General features: G+C 45.1%; 1 protein-coding gene across 4 annotated transcripts; it reads left to right on the top strand.

Annotated features, from left to right (window-relative positions):
* Positions 1-1,027: 1,027 nt before the first annotated feature.
* Positions 1,028-15,023, top strand: LOC138199807 (bcl-2-modifying factor-like). 4 transcript variants are annotated; one of them, XM_069152020.1, is made up of 5 exons: positions 1,028-1,205; positions 3,138-3,318; positions 3,933-4,135; positions 8,918-9,030; positions 14,962-15,023. In XM_069152020.1, the coding sequence occupies exons 2-5, from the start codon at positions 3,147-3,149 to the stop codon at positions 14,963-14,965; spliced, it is 492 nt and encodes a 163-aa protein (XP_069008121.1). In that variant the 5' UTR covers positions 1,028-1,205; positions 3,138-3,146; the 3' UTR covers positions 14,966-15,023. The 4 variants fall into 4 exon arrangements, with proteins under 4 accessions (XP_069008121.1, XP_069008123.1, XP_069008120.1 ...); XM_069152022.1 differs by lacking the exon at positions 14,962-15,023 and adding an exon at positions 4,891-4,986 and having other exon boundaries at positions 8,918-8,996; XM_069152019.1 differs by lacking the exon at positions 14,962-15,023 and having other exon boundaries at positions 1,029-1,205; positions 8,918-13,956.
* The last annotated feature ends 4,409 nt before the right edge of the window (positions 15,024-19,432 follow it).

Below are 19,432 nucleotides of genomic sequence, written 5' to 3' on the forward strand. Positions count from 1 at the left end.
AACCCTAAATTCAATCTCTCAGAAAATATATACACTTATCAAAATATCAAAAAACGTATTTACTTGTTTACATGCACGTGTGTAGTATTATGTACTGGCATTATACACCGTTTTTCACAATGTCTACCCACCAAAGACAGTTAACAGCTGTCTTTGTAATTCTCTATAATAAACTTTTTCAGTGACGCATTGACATAAAACTTCTGATCGTATTTTTCTGTATTTTTTTCATTCATCCCAAACTGTATTTATTTATTTTTTTAGTTTGATTTAATTTGTTAGATTTTTTGTGTGTGTATAGTCTGTGTGTATTTATTCTAAAATAATTTACTTTTTTTTTTTTTTTAATCTATCTTATTTCTTTTATCTTATACGTATTTGTAATTTTTTGTAAATTGTGTGCACTTTTTGTTTTTTTTCTTGTGGGATTAATAAAGTCAATCTTATCTTATCTTATCTTATCTTATCTTATCCAGATTCTTTACTCAAGTAAAAGTGCCAATACAGCAACGTCAAACTTCAGCATGTTCCTCTGCAGAGTTGTGCATGGAAATTCACACTTGCACAGAAATACAGTGAAGTGGGAGTATGAAGTCGCCTGAATCAAGTGAAAGCACACGAGTATTTCAAGTCAGTACCTCCAAATTTTAACTCTCGTACAGTACTTGAGTAAATGTACTTCGTTACTTTCTCCCGGTACTTTAAAGCATGGCTAAACGAACCCTCCACATGTCAGGCCGATCAGATGAGCACAGTAGTAGCCTGAAAGCCGTCTCGTGCTCTGGGGAATTTCCCGTCCACGTGTCTGAATACGCGACACAGAAGGCGGGATAAAAACAAAGTCGGCCATTGGCCACAGCGCACGAGTGTAAATACGCCTTAAAGGGAAGTGCTCCGCCTCGGCAGGGACGCAGTGCGAGTCGGCAGACGGAAACGCGGCCTGCTTTAAGGAAAGTTTATTTACTAAATGCTGAACACCACGCCCCGGCGGCGGGGCCACAGTGGAGCTGACGTCGGCGAAACTAAATCGGCTTGTTGCAGCTTTCCTCCCAGAATGGAAGCAGTCGTGGAGGTGAAAAGGACTAAACTTGCTTGACTTGGCAGGATATTGAACTTGTTGTCTTTTTTTTTTTCTTTCTTTCTTTTTTCTTTTTCTTTTTTTTCTGGGTATAAGACAGTCCGTTACAAGGAAGCCAATCTTCGTGGTAAGTTCACGAGCCAGAAACCCGCTGTGAAGTGTCCTTTATCCGGCGGACCAGTGCGCGCGGGCTTTAACAGTAAATAACACGCGCGTCTTGAGGAAGAAACGACGCTCTTCAAACTGACGCAACAAATGAAGTGTGGACATGTTGTGCACATCGCTGCTGCGGTGACACGTCAAAACAGACCGACCGAAAAACGGCGTGTCGTTTTAAACTCGGGCTGTCATTCAGCAAACATTTGAATTATACCGGCTTTCCCGGTTTGCAGAGCTCCGAGGGTGAGTGGGCTTCACGCTGCATGGCGGTCATGTTTCGGCACCGTGTTAAAATGTTTTTCTTCATGCACACCAGAAGCCGATTCAACGCGTGTATGTTTGCACATTTCACACTCTGTGTTCTCCCCCCCCCCCCCCCAATCTGTTTGTTTTTTTATTTTAATATTCATCCACACAACTGCATTTTCGCACGTCACGTTTTAATTGTTAGTCGTGAACGAGCGCCACTTCTTGAAATATAAGAAATGTCGCGAGACTCTGCCACTTGCTTTTTGAGCTCGAGGTGGTTATGCGTCATTGAAGGTCCAATTTAAGGTTAATGGCGCGATGTGCTGCCGTGAGTAGAAATAGTTTGAAAACAGAGCTGCCTCCCAGCCTCCCCCCATCTCCCTGAAGCTCCTTCCCTTTTGTTCGGGTTATTTTGTCTGCAGCAGGGGGAGCCACTGTCTGACACAAACACTCCGCTCCCTGCCTGGTCAGGAGGCCAACAGCTCACTATATCTGGAAGTTGAATGTCGTTTTGTTTTCTTCTCCTCCTGAGCTCATGTTCTTACTCTGTGTTTGTCAAAACAAAACATTAAGTGGTTTTACGCACAGAGTTTATTGTGAGCGGCGGTAATATCGTGAGCTCTGGGCATGCTGGAGAAAAAGGACAATCTGCTTATGTTGGGTGAAGAAATGAAAACTCCTTCTCGGGGAGCTGGCAAGCTGACAGACCAGGCTAGGGAGAGTGGCTTAGGATTTTCCTCAAAGACTGTCATTATCCTTTTGCTGCGGACCCTAATTTGGAAGTGTGGTAGTAGTATAACCCTGTATTACAACTCAGTGGTGACTTGGGCTTGTGCTCGCGAGGCAACTTGAATTTCACCCATATTTTGATAACTCTTTGACCCACCAAATGATTCGGGGTTGAGTGAAATGGAAAGATAGCCAAGTGCATCCTTGAGATCTACCACACTGTGGTAAGATTGTTTTAATGAATCATAATGAGGCATTTTATTATTCTTGTCGTTGCATTTCCATGGAAATATCTCTATAAATTGTATTCACACTGAACACTGATACTTGCAATGGTTTGCATTGTACTCTATATTAGACAACTCCTGTCCAGAGGGCTGCTTAACACACACACACACACACACACACACACACACACACACACACACACACACACACACACACACAAAAGACTGAATCAATCTACCTCTCATTTAACCAAGTCAGCCAAACTCCCTTTTATGTAACTGAGTCGCATAACCGCAGCGAATTGTGTGGTTTTTTTCACTGAGTTGAGCCGAGCCATTTGTCTAAATAAGCACTGAGCTCTTTGCCACAAATGAAGGCAAACCGTTTGCTCAATTTCTCCTCCCCGACTCATCCACTGTGGTTTTATTGATTTGAGGGCGCTCATTATAACCCAGACAGGTTGTCTATAATGATAATGAAGGCTTTGGACGAATGAACCAGTAATGAATGTGTCTGAGATCATCCCATCGGCTCTAATCCAGACTTGTCCAAGGTTACTATTATTTGTGAAGGGAACCTGGGACACAATGGATTTATACACTCACTGCTGGACAAGTATTCTATATTTAGATTTAGAAGTAACCTCTCTCTCTCTCTCTCTCTCTCTCTCTCTCTGCTCGCGCTCATTTTATAGTGCCCCCGTATGGACGATGAGGAGGATGATGTGTTTGAGCCAGACCTCCACTGCTGGCGCACAACATTCAGGGAGATAAAGTGTGAAGACCGGGGCACACAGACACCTGGTCCTGCCCTGGTATCGAGCAACGGCATGCTGCCCTATGGAGTCGCAGAGGAGCCCAGACCACTCTTCTACGGTGAGGCTGACGACATACTGTGTTTCCAAAGAGAAAAAGGAACCTTGCCTTGTGCGTGACAACCAGTGTTATAAAACTGAAACCACGAAAGCGTGATGTGAGATTTTCTGTGAGAAATGGCCAACAGTATTCCTGCACTGATCTCACTCCTGGCGCCCGATAGTCGTCATCACGGAGGCTTTTATGGTCTGTATGTAGTGTACCCAGCTGCTTTGCTATTCAAAAGGCGCCAGCCTGGCATTGTGACTGAAAGGACGTGACAGAAGTGCTCACCTGCGCCACAGCTCTTCAGTGAACTGATTATCAGTGACAGCAAAGTCAGATTGGCGCCATATACGAGCAATCATACCAAAGTAGCTCCGCAACAACCGTCTGACCTTCTGAGTCATGTGAGTTCGTTGTGTCAGTGACTTATGAGACTTAAATAAAATGTGAAAACTGTGCTTAAATCCAAACAGTCTGTTTGGTCAGAGGATAATTCAGCAGCATTTGGCTGATCTTTGTATCGGTAGCTAAAAAAAAATAATTAAATATGCATGTCAGGTGTCATTTGATGTATTTGCACTGTTGTGTTGTTTACAAAATAATAAGTAATCAGCTTTGACCCTCAACAGGTAACGCAGGTTTTCGATTGCACTTCCCAGCACGCTTTGAGCTTGTTCGGGATCAAGACGTGAGACAACAAGAAAGAGAGGAGGAGGAAAACGGGATGGAGCGGCTGCCCCGGCAGCAACATGTGGCGCGCAGCGTGGAGGCCTGCATCGGACAGAAACTCCAGCTGATCGGAGACCAGTTTCACCGGGATCACCTACAACTGGTGAGGAGGAAACGATGCATCCTGCTGACTGTACACAGGACAGACACTTCGGCATTCGACGGCAGTAAACAAGCATAACTGAACGGGCACACTTTAGCACCGTGTTGCCGCTCAGGTAGTCAGACCATAATATCCCTTTCATTTTCTAATTTCACTGCTTGCTGTAACTACTACAGGGAAAATTAAACTCTTAATTTTTGGGATCAACTCCAGATGAAACACGGAAAGGCAGTGAAGGCAGGGAGATGGACTTTTATACAAGTTCCTGAAACAACATACCGACAACCATATGAGAAAACAATGCCTTAAAGTCTTTTCTGTAGTTCATGCTGCACGTAAAGTCTGCTGTGATTAAACCCAGGGTAAGTGTGTCAGGTTAAGAGGGTGTTTCTAATGTCATAGCCTTAAAAAGTACAGTCCTCCCATCAGGAACACCATCTGCACACTGTTTTAAAATCAATATTTGGATCTCATGTTGATCTGACAGAGATTAATGGTGGGTCAAAAGTTTGCTCTCTTTTATTGTGCTTGCTCCTTATTTGTTTTGGAGAGGCTGTGCACATGCAGAACTTCAGCCCAGAGTCTCATCCCCCCCCCCCCTCTTTTCCCTCAAGCCAAAGACATTGCAGAACCAGGTCAGCCCTTCCCCCACCTGGCCAACCCCCGCCACCCCTCCTACCCCCCCTCCCCCCCCTCCCAACCTCCATTGCCTCCTCTTCCTGTTTATTTCTCTCTCCTTTCTCCTGTTTCCTCAGTGTGCTGGCAAGTGGCATGGAGGATGCCTGGTCTCAAACAGCACACTGTGGTCCGGGTGACGGTGTCCACTGACTTAGTTTGCTGCTTTCGTGATGGTGTGTTATAAAAGCATGACCTACTGTTACCTCTTTGGCTTCAAAATACACATCAAACCACTGGGAGACTTTCTGTAGAGTGCAAGACTTCTGTTGCACAGGTGGTTAGCAGTCTAACACGCAATATTTATTCACATTTAAACACGCACGCATCCACACATACTGATACATCCAGGAAAAAAGCAGAAGTGGCAGGAGTAGGTAAACATGTTGTAACCCGAAGCTCAGCACGTGAGCCCAGAGGGGAACAGCTGTGGTTCCAGGGAGTCTCCAGTCAGCCCCTTCCCTCGTCAAGGAGTGGCCACAGGAGACACCCAAATAAGAGGTCTACACGGGGGGGGGGGTATCTTTAATAATAGTAAGAGCATGTATATGGGGGGGGGGGGTGGAAATTGAACCTCAAACGATCAAGTAACAACCCTCCTCAGTTATCTTAAAACCTCTCTGCAATACATAATACAAAAGTTTTTATTCTGTGAAGTGCAAAACAGATTCACATTTTCTGGTGCTTATCAAGGAGACGTTATTTATACCCCTGCAGCATAGTACGACTTGTGTATTGTGACACTGCCGATGCACACACACCACCAGACTGTGACAGGTGGGCTGTTGTGATATGTGTGTGTGTGTGCGGCCGGGATCTACTGACGCACAACGGAGGCAGGCCCGGGTCAGGGGATGAGGAAGTGGCTTTTGCTCCCTTTGCGGGTTGAGTAAACAGCAGAGAGGACAGTCAGAGTGAAATCTGAAGTCACATCCTGAAGAAGAGATTCGTGTGAAGCTCCTCAGTGACTGATTCATCTATTATCTACACCGGCTTTATCTCCAACAGGGTCCATTTTTGTAGAATCACCAATTAAGCTGAGATGCATGTTTTTGGACGGTGGGAGGAAGCCGGAGTAGCCGGAGAGAACCCATCGGGGCAAAGAGGGGAGAACGTGCAAACTCCACACAGAAAAGCCTGGAATCGAACCCGTGACCTTTTTGCTGTGAGGATGAGTGACTGAAAGAAATAATAATATTTTTGCCTACGTCACGAGTCAGTCAGGCAGTTAGAGACGAGTACAACTACTGTTGACGCTTGTCCTTTAAGTCGTGTGTGTGTGTGTGTGTGTGTGTGTGTGTGTGCATGTGTGTGTGTGTGTGTGTGTGTGTGTGTGTGTGTGTGCGTGTGTGTGCGTGTGTGTGCGTGTGTGTGCGTGCGTGCGTGTCTGGCTGCTACAGAGGGATGTTTGTACAACCCAAACAGTGATGTAGGGTTTTGGATGCGTGATTCCACTGCAGCCTCTGTAATTACTATTTCTGGCTCTGGTTGTGCAATTCATTGTATTGTGCGTGCATGTGTTCATGCTCATGCATGAATACACCCATACTTGTTTTTCTGCTTTTTGCCATCTCTCACTTCTCGCTATCACACGGTCTGACAGTCAGTACAAAAACTCCCACAGCTTAATGGCGTTACTGTTCATCAGCTGTCATTCTTGCTGCTCCTGTCAGTAGGCGATTTATTAGGCGAGTTATTTAATGCAGACACTTGTCCCGTGTGCCTTTGCTTGCCATCATCTTGATAGATTTTGGAGCAATGTGGCTGCGAGCGTTCGCCATGGGAGCCCGTGGCCCCCAGCGAAAAGAGGGATTAGGTAGCGAAGGAGTGCTGGTGGATGCTGACAGATAAATTGCCCCTCAGTCAAAAGAGGTCTGGAGGGGACTCTGAGGTCCCTGGAGGATGGCTGACATTAGCCGGCCCGCCATTTGAGACAAGGCAATAATGACAGTCACAATGGCAGGAAGACAGCTCCAGCCTGCACAGGGCAGGGAGCAGAGTTAGGTTTCATCCCCATGTTTTTTTAAGAGAGACGACTCCTGGTTTTTTCGATATGAGGTGTTGAAAGCAGGGTTGAATATCTCCTGTGTGTGCGGCTGAGTGTGCATTTGCACGCACTGTTCGTGGCTTTATCTCTTTACTGTTCCAGCGAGGGCACGTCAATCTCTCTTTTCAGCACTCAGTCGGGGGGGGGGGGCGTGGGGGGGGAGAGTGGAGTCGTGCTGGAAAAAAAACAAATATTAAATTTTTATTCATTCTTCTTTGAGGATTTGTGTTGACGGGAATGTCTGTCGGTTAGTTCTGTTCTGGATTATCTAATAACCTCTGTTATTTGTTTGTATTTTTCCTGGGTCCTTCTCTCCTCGCTGATATGACTAATGCAGAGTTTCTTGTTTTGGAGGCTGGCCTGTTTACTCAAGTGATAAGGCAAGGCCTTGACAGACAGCCTGCATGTGACACTGATAAAGCACATCAGGCTTGTGTCAGAGTGACGACACAGACAATCTGGCTAAACTCTGTCTCTCTATCGCTAAATTTAGAGCCTCAGTTTGACAGTTGGTGGCGTGACTCATGACTAAGTCACAACAGGCCTCTGCACATCTCTTTTTGTTACTCTTACTCTTTGTGTTTGTCTAGTTGTCTCTCTCTCTCTCTCAGCCCAACAGAGCAGAGGGCACGTGAACATTGTGTTTCTGACTATAAAGATTAATTGTATCTCACGCAAACTCAAAACACAAAAACTCTAGCATGATAAATCCCTCGGTTGACTCATTTTTAGTCCTGCAGCTTTTACCGTCTAATGTTCAAATGCTGAACACCATTAAATATTACTCATGTTGACCTACAATATACATGTAATTGCACGTATGCTGCCAGTTTGCCTTCCTGTAGTAGACTGTAGTCTCATATGATTTAGTTTGAAATTGAAAAGACTTAAGGCACGGCAGTGTTTACCAAGTCGAGCCCGACTGGCTGCCAAAACTGCAACATAAACGTATCACGGTGAGCTCATCCACTCTGTGCTGCGTAGAAATATTGCTTATGTTTTCTGAAGCAGACATTATTATATTACTATATCCTTATCAAAATATATGCAGGCAAGATTTCATGCAACAGAGAACTTCCCAGAACTCTTTACCTTAAATTATTTGATTATTTATTTTTGTCTTCTATCGAGCAAAAAGTGAGTACGAGTAAGAGACACAGATGCTGGTTGGAACCTGGCAAAGCTTATGCAACACCCTGCAATGTTCACCACAATTAGATAAGAGTATAGAAACACAGATGCTTATTATCACAGTGGCAATTCTTGACTTGTTAACTAGGTCAAGGTTTGGACGCCACGTTAAGTCTTCTAAATGTGGAAATCTAATCTCTGCCTTTAGATATTTGGGCTTTTGTAAACAATAGTACATTGTTGTCAAGAGAGCGTCGTACACTTTCATGCATTGTTGTGAAAAAAAAAAAATCCTCTGGAGTCTCCCTGGTTGTCCTCAGATTACGAGCCTCGTGGTCTGAAAATAGCCGGAGCGTTATCAGGTGTAGTAGAGCCTGTCTTTTGTCTGCAGATGAGCTGCCGGACTACTGTACCTCTCTCATACAGATACGTGTTTTCCAGAGACTCCCTGCCTCTCATCAAGAGCTCCCTAATCCCATTTGGTGCAATTATCTTATCTCAGCTTCTCAATGGCAGAGATAGCATTATCCCCCTAATCGCACACAATCCAATTGGCTCGCAAACCCGAGCGAGTCTCCTCCTGAGCTGCTGGTCTCTGCCAGAAAGATTAAGAGGAAGTGTGACCGTATGATGAACGTGTTTATGGTTTGGAATGTGTGTTGGGATCCCGCTCACAAAGGGAGGCCTCTCTAATAAGTATCGTTGGGGACAGAAGCAGACTGTTGTGAAAATACCGGCGTCGTTCGGGTGTCTGGTTCCGTCTCGTCTCAGTTGACCCTTTTCACCGTGCTCGCTGTCAATCAGCGTACATCACAGCCAACGCAAACTAAACCTCAGACCCAAAACCCAAACTAATGACTGTTTCTAGCACTGCATGTTCAGCTTCTACAGCGTGCAACAACGGCTGTATGTTCTGTCTGTTTTTTCAGTATCATCGAAACCAAAGGAACCGGGGGCCGCTGTGGTGGCGCCTGGCCGCCGCCCTCCTCAGCCTTCTGTTTGACCGGGGGTTCATAGCTGGAGGAGGAGGTGCAGGACAGAGGTGAGGGCATCTTCACCTTGCGCACCCCCCCCCCACCCCGCCACCCCCCTTTTCTCCAACTCTGTGCGGAACTGGACTCCTAACGGCACTGTCAAATCTAACACGGGTCTGTTTGGGGGAGAAAAGAAAGGAGACACAAAGGTCACCGCGGGACGGAGACAACCCACTTTTATACAAGGTCGTGTGTTTTTTTTTCTTTCCAAGAAGATGCCATGATGCTCCGAGATTCCTCTCAAGGACAATGTTCATAATTTGGCGTACATGTGGTGTAGTAGTTTTGTACAGTACATTGTTCTTGTTAAATTTTTTGCACTTCAACATGTATCCATCTTTAATGACCTCCACACACCCTGGGAATGCCTTATTCAGTGTCTTCTGCCAGAATGAGTATTGAGCAATTTTGACAGGCAAAATGAGATGGTTTTGGAAATGAAAGGAAATGTGGTGTGACATTTTCTCCTCTGAAGTTTCCCAGGTGACCAGTCAAGTCGATTTACTAACTTCCAAAGAGGCAACTTCTCAGAACAAAGCATTTTGCACCTCACCTCAATGGAACATTTGATCTTCTCTTATTTTGTTTTACTTTCTATTTTTCTTTTGTCACTCCCTCATTTTCTTTGGTATGGTATTAAGTTTGAACATAATCCCTCGGTATCATTCAAAATATTGGGAACAAACTAAAGTCAGACCCTCTGGGAGTTTCTTTGTAATTGTTGCAATCAAAATGCTTTTTACGGTGCAAGAAAACCCCTGCAATTTAAAAAAAAAAAAAAAAAAAAAACGTACATAAAAACGTTTTAAATTCATTATAAATATTAATTCAATAAATACTGTATGCAGAAAAACTAAACAAAATACATCTGTAAGGGTGTATAAAACCTCATTTAATCCATTCTGAACAATTCAACTGATGCAGGGATAAGTGATGATGATTAGCTTCATTCTCACATTAAGACATTTTCTATAAACTTTGAGAGAAAAGGTTGAAGAGCCTTACTGACTGGAAATGAGTCATTACTTTTGTTTTGATTGAAAGGCTTACGCTGTGCAGTAATACCTTGAGCACAGCTTCTATTGATTATCTTTAATGTGGAAAAATAGCAGGGATTTTGCAACATTGCAAAAGATTGGTTGAATTTGCAAAGTCACAATTTCCGAGAGGGACTGTAAAGTTTCTGCACATGGAAAAGTTGTCACACTGTGAAATCTTATCTAAATACCTTTTCATATGCACAGATAGCTGGAGGCGAGCCTGTCTTTAGTCATGTGCTACATTTCAAACATTTGGGACTTTTTGACGGCCCGAGACGTGTCGAGGTGGAGTTAGCAGTCCTGAACATCGCTGTCTGGTCAAACAAGTCTGGTGACTACACGCAAACCAGCCCAACATCAAAGAAGAAGGAAGCCGCATGTCACGCCGTTAGGTGTTGCATGAACTGACAAGACTGAGCAGTAACAAACAAGCAGTGGAAAACTACCGATAGGCTCACGAGTTTATTGACATGTGGACATGAGTCATCCAATTATTAAGATAAATCTCTTCCGACCAGATCTTGGATGAGATTTGTTTGCCAGTGAATGCATCATTAGGATTCTGTGTTGCCATCTTATTCCTGCCGTAAGAACAGCTGCTGTCCTCATGGTTGAAGAGTGTTTGTTATTGAGCAGCGTGGTGCTCATCGCTCCACTTATTCTAATGGTTATTACTCACAGATATACGCGAGGGGTTAAATGACGTCTGAGATAGCACACTGAAGAGATATCCGTGTTAAAATCACGGGGTGCTGACTTTTGCATGCATGTAGAAAACGATTGAAGTTCTTGCACAGTGCACAATCCTAAAACACAAGAGTCAGTCACATTTTTTTCTGAGCAAAGGAACGCATTTATTCTCACCCACAAATAATCAGGCAAAGTCAAGTCTAGCATTTTATTATTTTTTAATTTCACCAGATATTCAGTTGTTAGTTCTCAACTTCCCTTTGTTTTAGATGTGTTCTTTGGATGTGATTGTTTTCTGACCTCCATGCCCTTGAAGTGGAGCTGTGGATCCACTGTTTTTGCACTAGACCTCCTCCCTTCAAGACTTCAGATCGTTGCCGAGCTAACCTCTCGTCTCGTATGAAGGTTTTCAGTTGTGACTTGTTTTCTTGCCACCACATTTCAGATGTATTCATTCACACGTCCAAGACAAATAATCAGTGTTGAGACCTGACTGAACACAGTCTGGAATCTGGATCGGATATCGGTTCTGGAAAAATTCACTGACCAGTGTTTCAGACGACAGAAGAGTTTTAGAGTTTCGGGCCGGTGCCTCGACTAAACGGTTTTCCTGGTTTGCTTTTCACAGCCTCTGTTTTCTGAACACCAAAACAATACGGTGCAACCAATCTGGGATACAGAATCTCCTCCTCTCAGGCTGCCTTTATGGGGTTTTACATCATCTGATCTTCTGTTGGGTGATCTTGTATTGTCTTTGGTGCACGTAGAAACCACCACTGTCTCAGCAGACAAACAGTCTCTGAATTGAATCAAAAGTGAAAAAGACTGTAATTATTGTTGAAATATGAATATGTTTAAAGACACTGTTGATGCTGTTTATGTTTTTTTTCATTGAAGAACCCAGGCCAACGTTTGGACTCAAGGAGCAGTACATATCAGGGGTCTGTAATTACTTGCTTCTTACAATGTGTCAAGTTTATCACTGCATAATTAGGGGTTTCTCTCATTCTCTCTCAAGATGTCTCAGGGATGGACTTTGTGGGCTACTGGTAACCTTGAGAATCTGCTACGTGGTTAGAAGAAGAGCAGTGGTGTCACCCGTTTATTTATGATGAAACCTCTCCAGGTCTTGTCAAGTCTCTTTATTTTCATTTCATCTAGAAATCACCCAGCACACACAAAGGTACAGTTGGACGGAGGAGTCGGAGGCTGACTCACCGGCTGTGGTGGTGACGGGGGCTACTGAGTATGTAGTCGTAGGCGTGCGAGGTGCACTGAATGTGGTTGTGGTTATAGTTTCCTGCGGATCCTGAACGCTGAGCCAGTCCCCGTAGCGCCCCGTCTCACCATTGGCTCTTGACTTCCTCTTTGTGCTGCTCCTTCATGACATGGTTATTGTTCATCAGTTCATTTTCTTTGTAATTTATTTTTTCCTTCATATTTATTTTTGGTATATTTGCCCATTTCTACTGTATACACCTGTGTGTGCAATCACTTATTTTCCTTTTCTTTCGTTCTTGTTTTTGGTGGTCTTGGACTTGTATATGCTTCAGTTGTTGGACTTGGCCTTCACTGTGCCTGATATCGCTTCTCGTGATACTCGACCCAAATTCTGCTCGTTTAGTGTCACTCATCTCTCGTAGGTTTGAACCGTTTGAAGTCAAGTAACGTAACTGGTGGCAGGTTTGACTGCTAACTGCACGTTCATGAGTTTCACTGCTTCCACCAGAGTGAAACGTGACCGTCGTAACGTACTGAATTCGTGATGACTTCAGCTGTTGCTCTTCTTGGAGCAGAAAACTACAAACCGCCTTTCCAGCCTTCACGGGTGGCTGTTTGATTCTGAAAAAAATAGGATTTGGGTGGAGTATTTCTCTTCAAGAGGTTTTCCAGGGATGGGCCGAACCAATTCAGACCTTTCTCGCGATATTGTCACGCCCCGATTCACCAGTCGTCATCGGTAGATTCACGATATGTGGTTCAGGAAAGCAGCAGCTTCAATGCAGCTCAAAGTTTCAACAGCATACGACCTATTCCTCATGAGTCATCACCCATCCCGCCCCTCACTGAAGACAAACACCACGTTAGAAATACTTAAAAAGGTTGCCTTCATATTCAACTCAAGTCACAGGGCGTTAGTTTATGTTTTCAATCCTGAAATCTTAATCATTGTGTTGTAATCAATATGCACTGGAAAGTACTTTGTTTCTGTAAATCCCATCGGTCTCTGTGTGTTAATGTAAAGTATATACTCTGGATTGTTCTCTTGGGTTAATCTTGCCTCGTGTCAGCCGTATATATCTGTGCATTGACCAAGTAGCCTCTGGTATGATGGCCTGTTTGATTTATTGGAAAGGGAAACAAGCCGCCACGGTGCCCTGTAGAGTTTTGTTAGAATGACGTTCCCAAACTGCACTCATCACATATGGGAGAGCAGAGAGTCCCAAGAGTGGGACATGTATTTTATGGAAACCGTCAGTGTCTTGAATTTTGTAGTCCACTTTATATAAATTTGAAGTTTTTTTGAGGAAGGTTTTGATTTTTGAATTGTTTTTTTTTTACGATAACATTTCTTCATGGTCTTTCTTAACTTTTTAAATTGTATTTTCTTAAGAAAAAGGGTCTGCTTTTTTAAGGACAGTTCATGCTTGTAAGATAATTTTTAATACGAGTAGGATCCTTTTTGAAGTCCAAGAGTCAAGAGCATCTTTTTTTTTTTTTTTAATGAAAATGAACTTGCAACATTCCTTGCACATCTTACTGTGATGGATACGCAAAACCAAGCAAACCAAAATAATCCACGTTTGTGGTTAATTTGGCTCATCAGCTTGTGGCAATGAAATACTGCCCTCTTTTACACAACAGATAACGTGTACATGTATTTCTAAAAACCCTCGAATATGCCTTTAACTGCTCAGTTTCAACGAAGTCTTGATTATCACACGCTCTCTGTATACCAAGAAATGAGACCCAGCGAAAATGTAGCATTTTTGTAAACATTGACTGTGTGTTTTCGAGACTCTACTGTGCACTCATTTTTTTGTTTATATATATTTTTTGGTTGTTGATATAATATGGAAGTAAAGACAATTTGTTATGTAGTGCAATATGCTGTACATACAGAGCTTTGCTCTACGAATCTTTTTCTTGCATTTCTTGTTGTTTATTGGTACTTTTTTTTCAATAAAATTCTATTGAAGGTGACCCGTTGAGTCAAGTTTTTGGTTTTTTTTGGTATGATCAATTTTACATGTAGCATCACAGTTGGCTTTTACTGGACCACAAACTGCAAACAATGGCAGTTCAGCTCTTTTTAAGACAAACAAAACTCCTCATTGTTCTTAATATGGAAAGAATTTGGGAGAAACCATCTGAGGATTTGGAGTAATCACACCTGCAGGTACGAGCATCAGATCAGGGAAGCGTTACAGAGGTGAAATTATTTTATTTTTTTTAAAGTCTTTCATATCCAAAAGCTCTTGTTTTTCTTTTCTCTACATCTTCAATTCAGACCTTCTGCTTCTGGACAAAACAGCTACACAAGAAAAACGAATTCCCCCCCGTTTGCTCTGCTCCCACTCGAGCCTGAGCTTTTATTTTAAAGACTCTTGTATTGTGAAAGTAAGCTGCGATGGATTAGCCAACTGTCTAAAACTAGCCAGGCATGAGAAGCCAGCCAGGCGTTTGGCAGAGACTGTGCCCATCATATCCCCCCTGCTGTTAGGTCATTAATTTGGTGGGAGCAGTGGGGCTCCCAAAACTCTCCAATAACTGCTGTCTGAACTCCACACACACACACACACACACACACACACACACACACACAAGCACAAGCAAGTGTTGCATGACAACCGAATGAACCCGTGTGTTCAGAAAATGAGAAGAGTTACTGTCACATCCTAAAAGGTTACGGCCAATCCTGCTGATCCTGCAGATTAGTTACACTGCGGCATGGATGCCCTGGAGACATGGGAGTGAATGATTATCCCTGACACGTGTAAACATTGAAGTTTAGTGTGTAGTAGTACTGTGTGTTAAGTGGTGCAAAAGAGCCTTCTTTGCACAGTGTTTAGAAATGTATTAATTTTATGGAGGATATATTTTTCCTATGAGACCGAGACAAAGCTTTATGTGAAACTAATCACACCCAAGATTATGTTGCTTTTTTTTTTTCTTCTTCTTCTTCTTCTTCTCCTCTCGACAGAGCAGATAACGTACAGTCTCCTCCCTCGGGGCTGACGCGTGGCACTTCTATTGTCGTACATGCCAGGTAGAGTTTCTCGCTTCGCCGACACCTGACTCACCTGTTTGGCCGCTTGCAGCCAAAGCGCTGGCTTGTCTGCGGCCCCCCGCACCCACCGACACATGCACACAAAGAGCGTGACAGAGGATGTGGTTGAAACACAACAACACCGCCTATCCTAGTCACGGTTGGCTTAGCGTACACAACTGCTCAGCTCTCCCCTCCTAATCCTGCATCTTAGGTGTTATAAGTGTCGAACTTCAAGCCTCAATAGGAGCTAATTAACAGTGCTATTTATACAACTGTCAAAACATGTAACGATCTGCCCTGCAGAGAGGGTTGCTTGCTTTTTTTCTTTTAGTTTTTTTGGGTTAAATATTACCAAATTTGAACCAACAGGCAGCAGTGTGCCGATACGTCCCCCGTCTGTCTCGCGGGTTGTTTACCTCGGCTTCATGGCTCCTACGATTCTCTCTCTAGGATCAGCACTTAAATGGGGAGAGCGTTGGCTTTCCCTGGTCCCAAACAATGGCTCCTCTGTTCCCCTGGCCTGGCCGCCTGCTGAAAGAGACACCCATTAGAGAAGCGTCTATCTCTGGGGTCAGGCCCAGGGGTCACGCACAAGTACGGCTCTTGTTTATGTCTGCGAAGCCAATCAAAACACTGCGAGCCCACGTCGTTAACTCCTACTTGCCCGGCTCGCTGTTGTTCAGCCGGCTGAAGAGCAGCTCGAGTCACAGAGAGCCGTTAATTCACCCGCAGCTTCAGTGTGTCTCCTTCATTTAAGCAAAAGTGATGAATCACTGACTGAATGAAGGAGCTGCACGAGAGAGAAGAACAGCAAATGAGCACCGACGGCACCTGTTCTGCACCGCAGCTCCCCCCCCCCCCACCACCACCACCACCACCTCCACCTCCCCATCGACCCTGAGACCTGCTTCAAGTACCTCTTTACTCCAGCACACACACACACACACACACACACACACACACACACACAGGCAATTACTAAACGATCGCGTGTGCGCTCACCCTTTTCATTGACCTCTAATTAAATGTAGATTTGGGGAATTACATTAAAAAGTCTGCGACTTAATTTGAAAGGGAAATCAAACAGGCTGACCAGAAAAAGTTACAGCTTCATGAAAAGTTTTCATCTTCTCTTTTCATCTTTGTATCTTCTGTCATTAGTGAGGAAGCCTGGTTATGAGTCACGGCCCACTTTATGTCTCCAACTGGAAGTGATGGGCTTCACTGCCCCGGTACCGGTATGGTCGGTGCTACACTGGATCAGCTCTGGGCTGCTGTGATTGGTTATTTAACTGTCAATCAACAGATCCTTAACCTTAGCCCTTCGGCAGCATAGTAACCAAATCACAGGCAGAGCATCTGTCCCGCTGATCTCAGCACTATCAGTGTTGGAGACGGATTTAATTCGTGTAGAATATCTGCTTCATTCACTAATGTCCCATAAATTAAAACAATCATCGCCGTAGCGATCTGTGCACAAGTGACTTTCATGAGAAGTTGATGCTTTTTGAATGGGAGTCAAAGGAGCTGGAGGCTTTTTGGAGCCAACCTCTAGTGGCACTCGGTGGTATTGCACTTCATGCAATTAAAAATACCCCCCCCCCCTCCACACACACACACACACACACACACACACACACACACACACACACACACACAGTACCAGTTGTTATCGTCCTAAATAACCTGAACCAGCGTGGCTGGAAACACTCCAGTCTTGTTGATGTTTGCAACAAAACACATGTTTGAGCTGAGACATCTCTCACTATGGTAAGAAGAATAAAGAAGATATCTGCGGGCTGCGAGCCTCCAGAACACTAAACCACTCCCACCTCACATCTCCCCAACAATAGTGACGGCACCAAAATCACTGCAGGCGCACAACTCCGCCTCGAAAGAAGTGAAATGGCAACAAAACTACTGTGTACTTGAATATTCAGCTTCGTGTCCAAAGGGGAAGAAAAAAAACACAGTATTTAGAAAAATGTTATAAATCTGTAAATACTTGCACAGGAAACATAAAGAATAGAAAAGAATAATATTCCTGTTGGAGGAGGTGGAGGAGCGCCACCTTCTCAGTCCTACATATATCTGTTCCATTCTTCATCCCCCCCCAACCCCACTTTTTCACACATCTGGTGCTCAGGCAGGCAGTTGTCATGGGAATGAGCAGCTAAGCCAACAGTGTTGCATGTTGCTGTGCAAGGGAGGGGGGGGGGGTGTTGAGCTGGGCATGCCGTGGGCGCAGCAACTCAGCAAACCAACTCCGACCCCCTTTTCTTTCAGCTGTGACTGAACACAGCTGACCTCCTCTGACAAAAAAAAACAAAACAAAAACCCTCTAACTACCGGCTACCCCCCCCCCCCTCCAACAACTCTGCCCCTTTATGACGAATGGAAGGACAGCGAGCAAAAAATGATTTCCTGACAGCAGATCATCACATTCACGGTTCCAGGTTTTGTCATTTTCTCCCTTTTGAAACCTCTTTGCGTTTTTACGCTGCGTCCAACTTCTCCTTTAATCTGCTGCGCTCGGCTGCTTCTTTTCTTTACTTTCTCTGTTAGAGGAGCTGTTGGGCAATCACCATACAACACTGCGAGTTCCCTTTGTTTACCAAGAGCAACCCAGCAGAGCGCAGCGCTTTGTTGAGCTGCAGTCACTCCCGGCCTCACAGCTGTGACACACACACACACACACACGCACACGCACACACGCACACACACACACACACACACACACGCGCGCACAGAAATCTCTGACTCACAAACACTAGCAGTATCCTGTGGTCAAGGGGAGGGATTTCAATCCTCGGAGCACAGCTCATGAACCTGCTGAACTCGTCCTCTCCGTCTCCTGCTGGCTATTGTTCTCTCCACTCCACTTTTCCAACTTTATCAAAATCTTCATACGTATCCGGGACCATTTGGACCCAATTAAAAGATACACCCCGTAAGCCTGCACGCAGCGGGCAGCTGTCTCTCCCCACGTGTGAAAATCCATTCACTTGGCATGCGGCTCAGAAAGAAACAAGCCGGCCTAATTATGACGGGGGGTGTCACTCAGTAGACAGTACATAAACAAGCGGGTCATTGTTGGGAACTAATTGGCAGGAAAGAGATTCCTGCAGCCCGATCCAAAATGAGTTCACGGTGGTTTTCAGAGGGCGCGCGAGGAGCCCGGTGCGCCGGCAGGCCTGATGTGTGCAGTAATGAGAGGAGAGCTGCCTCGAGCCCACTTTCCAGCGCGTCTTCGCAACCGGTGCCGGATGGCGCCTCGGAGCTACGGAACCGGCCCGGTTCAGTGGGTGCGCTGCTTTCTGGCCCGGCGGGTTGGCGGGGCGCCAGAGACGTCAAGGCAGGCGGCCTGTCTTGTTAGCACACCTCACCTTGATAACAGGAGTGTGGAGAGAAGGATGAGGCCGGGGAAGAAAAACAAGCAGGGCACCAGGGGTGGGGCTCTGGGACAGTCGTGTGTGTGTGTGTGTGTGTGTGTGTGTGTGCGTGTGTTTGTAGGTTTCAGTGCGTGTGTCGGCTCACACAACGGACCTCCTCCAAACAGTAACAACTGCAAAAACATTGGGTCGAGTGTTAAACTCTGAGCAGTTTTTCCGAGCTCATGTTTCACAACAGAGCACCAGGTCCTCCCTCCCTCCCTCTCTCTCTCTCTCCTCCCTCCCTCCCCCTCTCTCTCCTCCCTCCCCCTCTCTCTCTCTCTCTCCTACTTGCCTCCCTTCCCCCACTTCTCCTCTTCTCTGGCTGATTGGCCTCCTTTTCCAGCACTCCCCCACTATCTGTATGTCTATCACATACACAAACACACACAAAACTTTTCAACCCCATACCCTCCCTCCATCCTTATGTACCCCCCTCCCCGCCCCTCCCACCCTCCCCCCTGTTGTTGCTGACTGACAGTGCTGATTTACAACAGGTTTGGCCGGCTGCCAGCTCATCTCAACAATCGCATGAGCTCCAGAGCCGACTGACAGAGCCAAGTTTAGATGACAATAAACAAAGTCAGCGATCTCCTTCGCTTCTCTTCTTCCTCAAATTTCAGGCAGCAGAGAGAAAAAAAAGAAGCAAATTTATGAAATCTGCGTAAAAGTTTAGCGGGGTTGAAGGAGCCAAGGTGGACCGACTTCTGTGGCCCAGATGTTTCCCCGAAAGGCAGCTGGAGGTGCCTGTTCAAGCTGCCCGTTGAAAAGCGGTGGAGGGTTGTACATGGGACAACAGCTACAAACATACAGAGCACACCTGGATGCACACCTGGATGCACACCTGGATGCACACAGTGTTCCCTCTGCTGCCAGACTCCGACTCTGCTCCACTGATTTGTTCAGCGTCCTCGGCTCTCAGCTCTCGTTGAGCTTTTAAAAAGATGCTTTCTGAGTGTTGGAGAGGACTTTTATT

This window comes from Embiotoca jacksoni, unplaced genomic scaffold, assembly GCF_022577435.1.
Source record: "Embiotoca jacksoni isolate LCO1_2020_lvr unplaced genomic scaffold, fEmbJac1.0.p SCAF_18, whole genome shotgun sequence".
Taxonomy (NCBI): domain Eukaryota; kingdom Metazoa; phylum Chordata; class Actinopteri; family Embiotocidae; genus Embiotoca; species Embiotoca jacksoni.

Excerpts from the sequence above, each read along its gene's own strand:
- LOC138199807 (XM_069152020.1), top strand. The coding sequence starts at position 3,147 with ATGGACGATGAGGAGGATGATGTGTTTGAGCCAGACCTCCACTGCTGG. Across the intron at positions 3,319-3,932 it reads GCCCAGACCACTCTTCTACG|GTAACGCAGGTTTTCGATTG; the intron begins GTGAGGCTGACG and ends GACCCTCAACAG. Across the intron at positions 4,136-8,917 it reads ACCGGGATCACCTACAACTG|TATCATCGAAACCAAAGGAA; the intron begins GTGAGGAGGAAA and ends CTGTTTTTTCAG.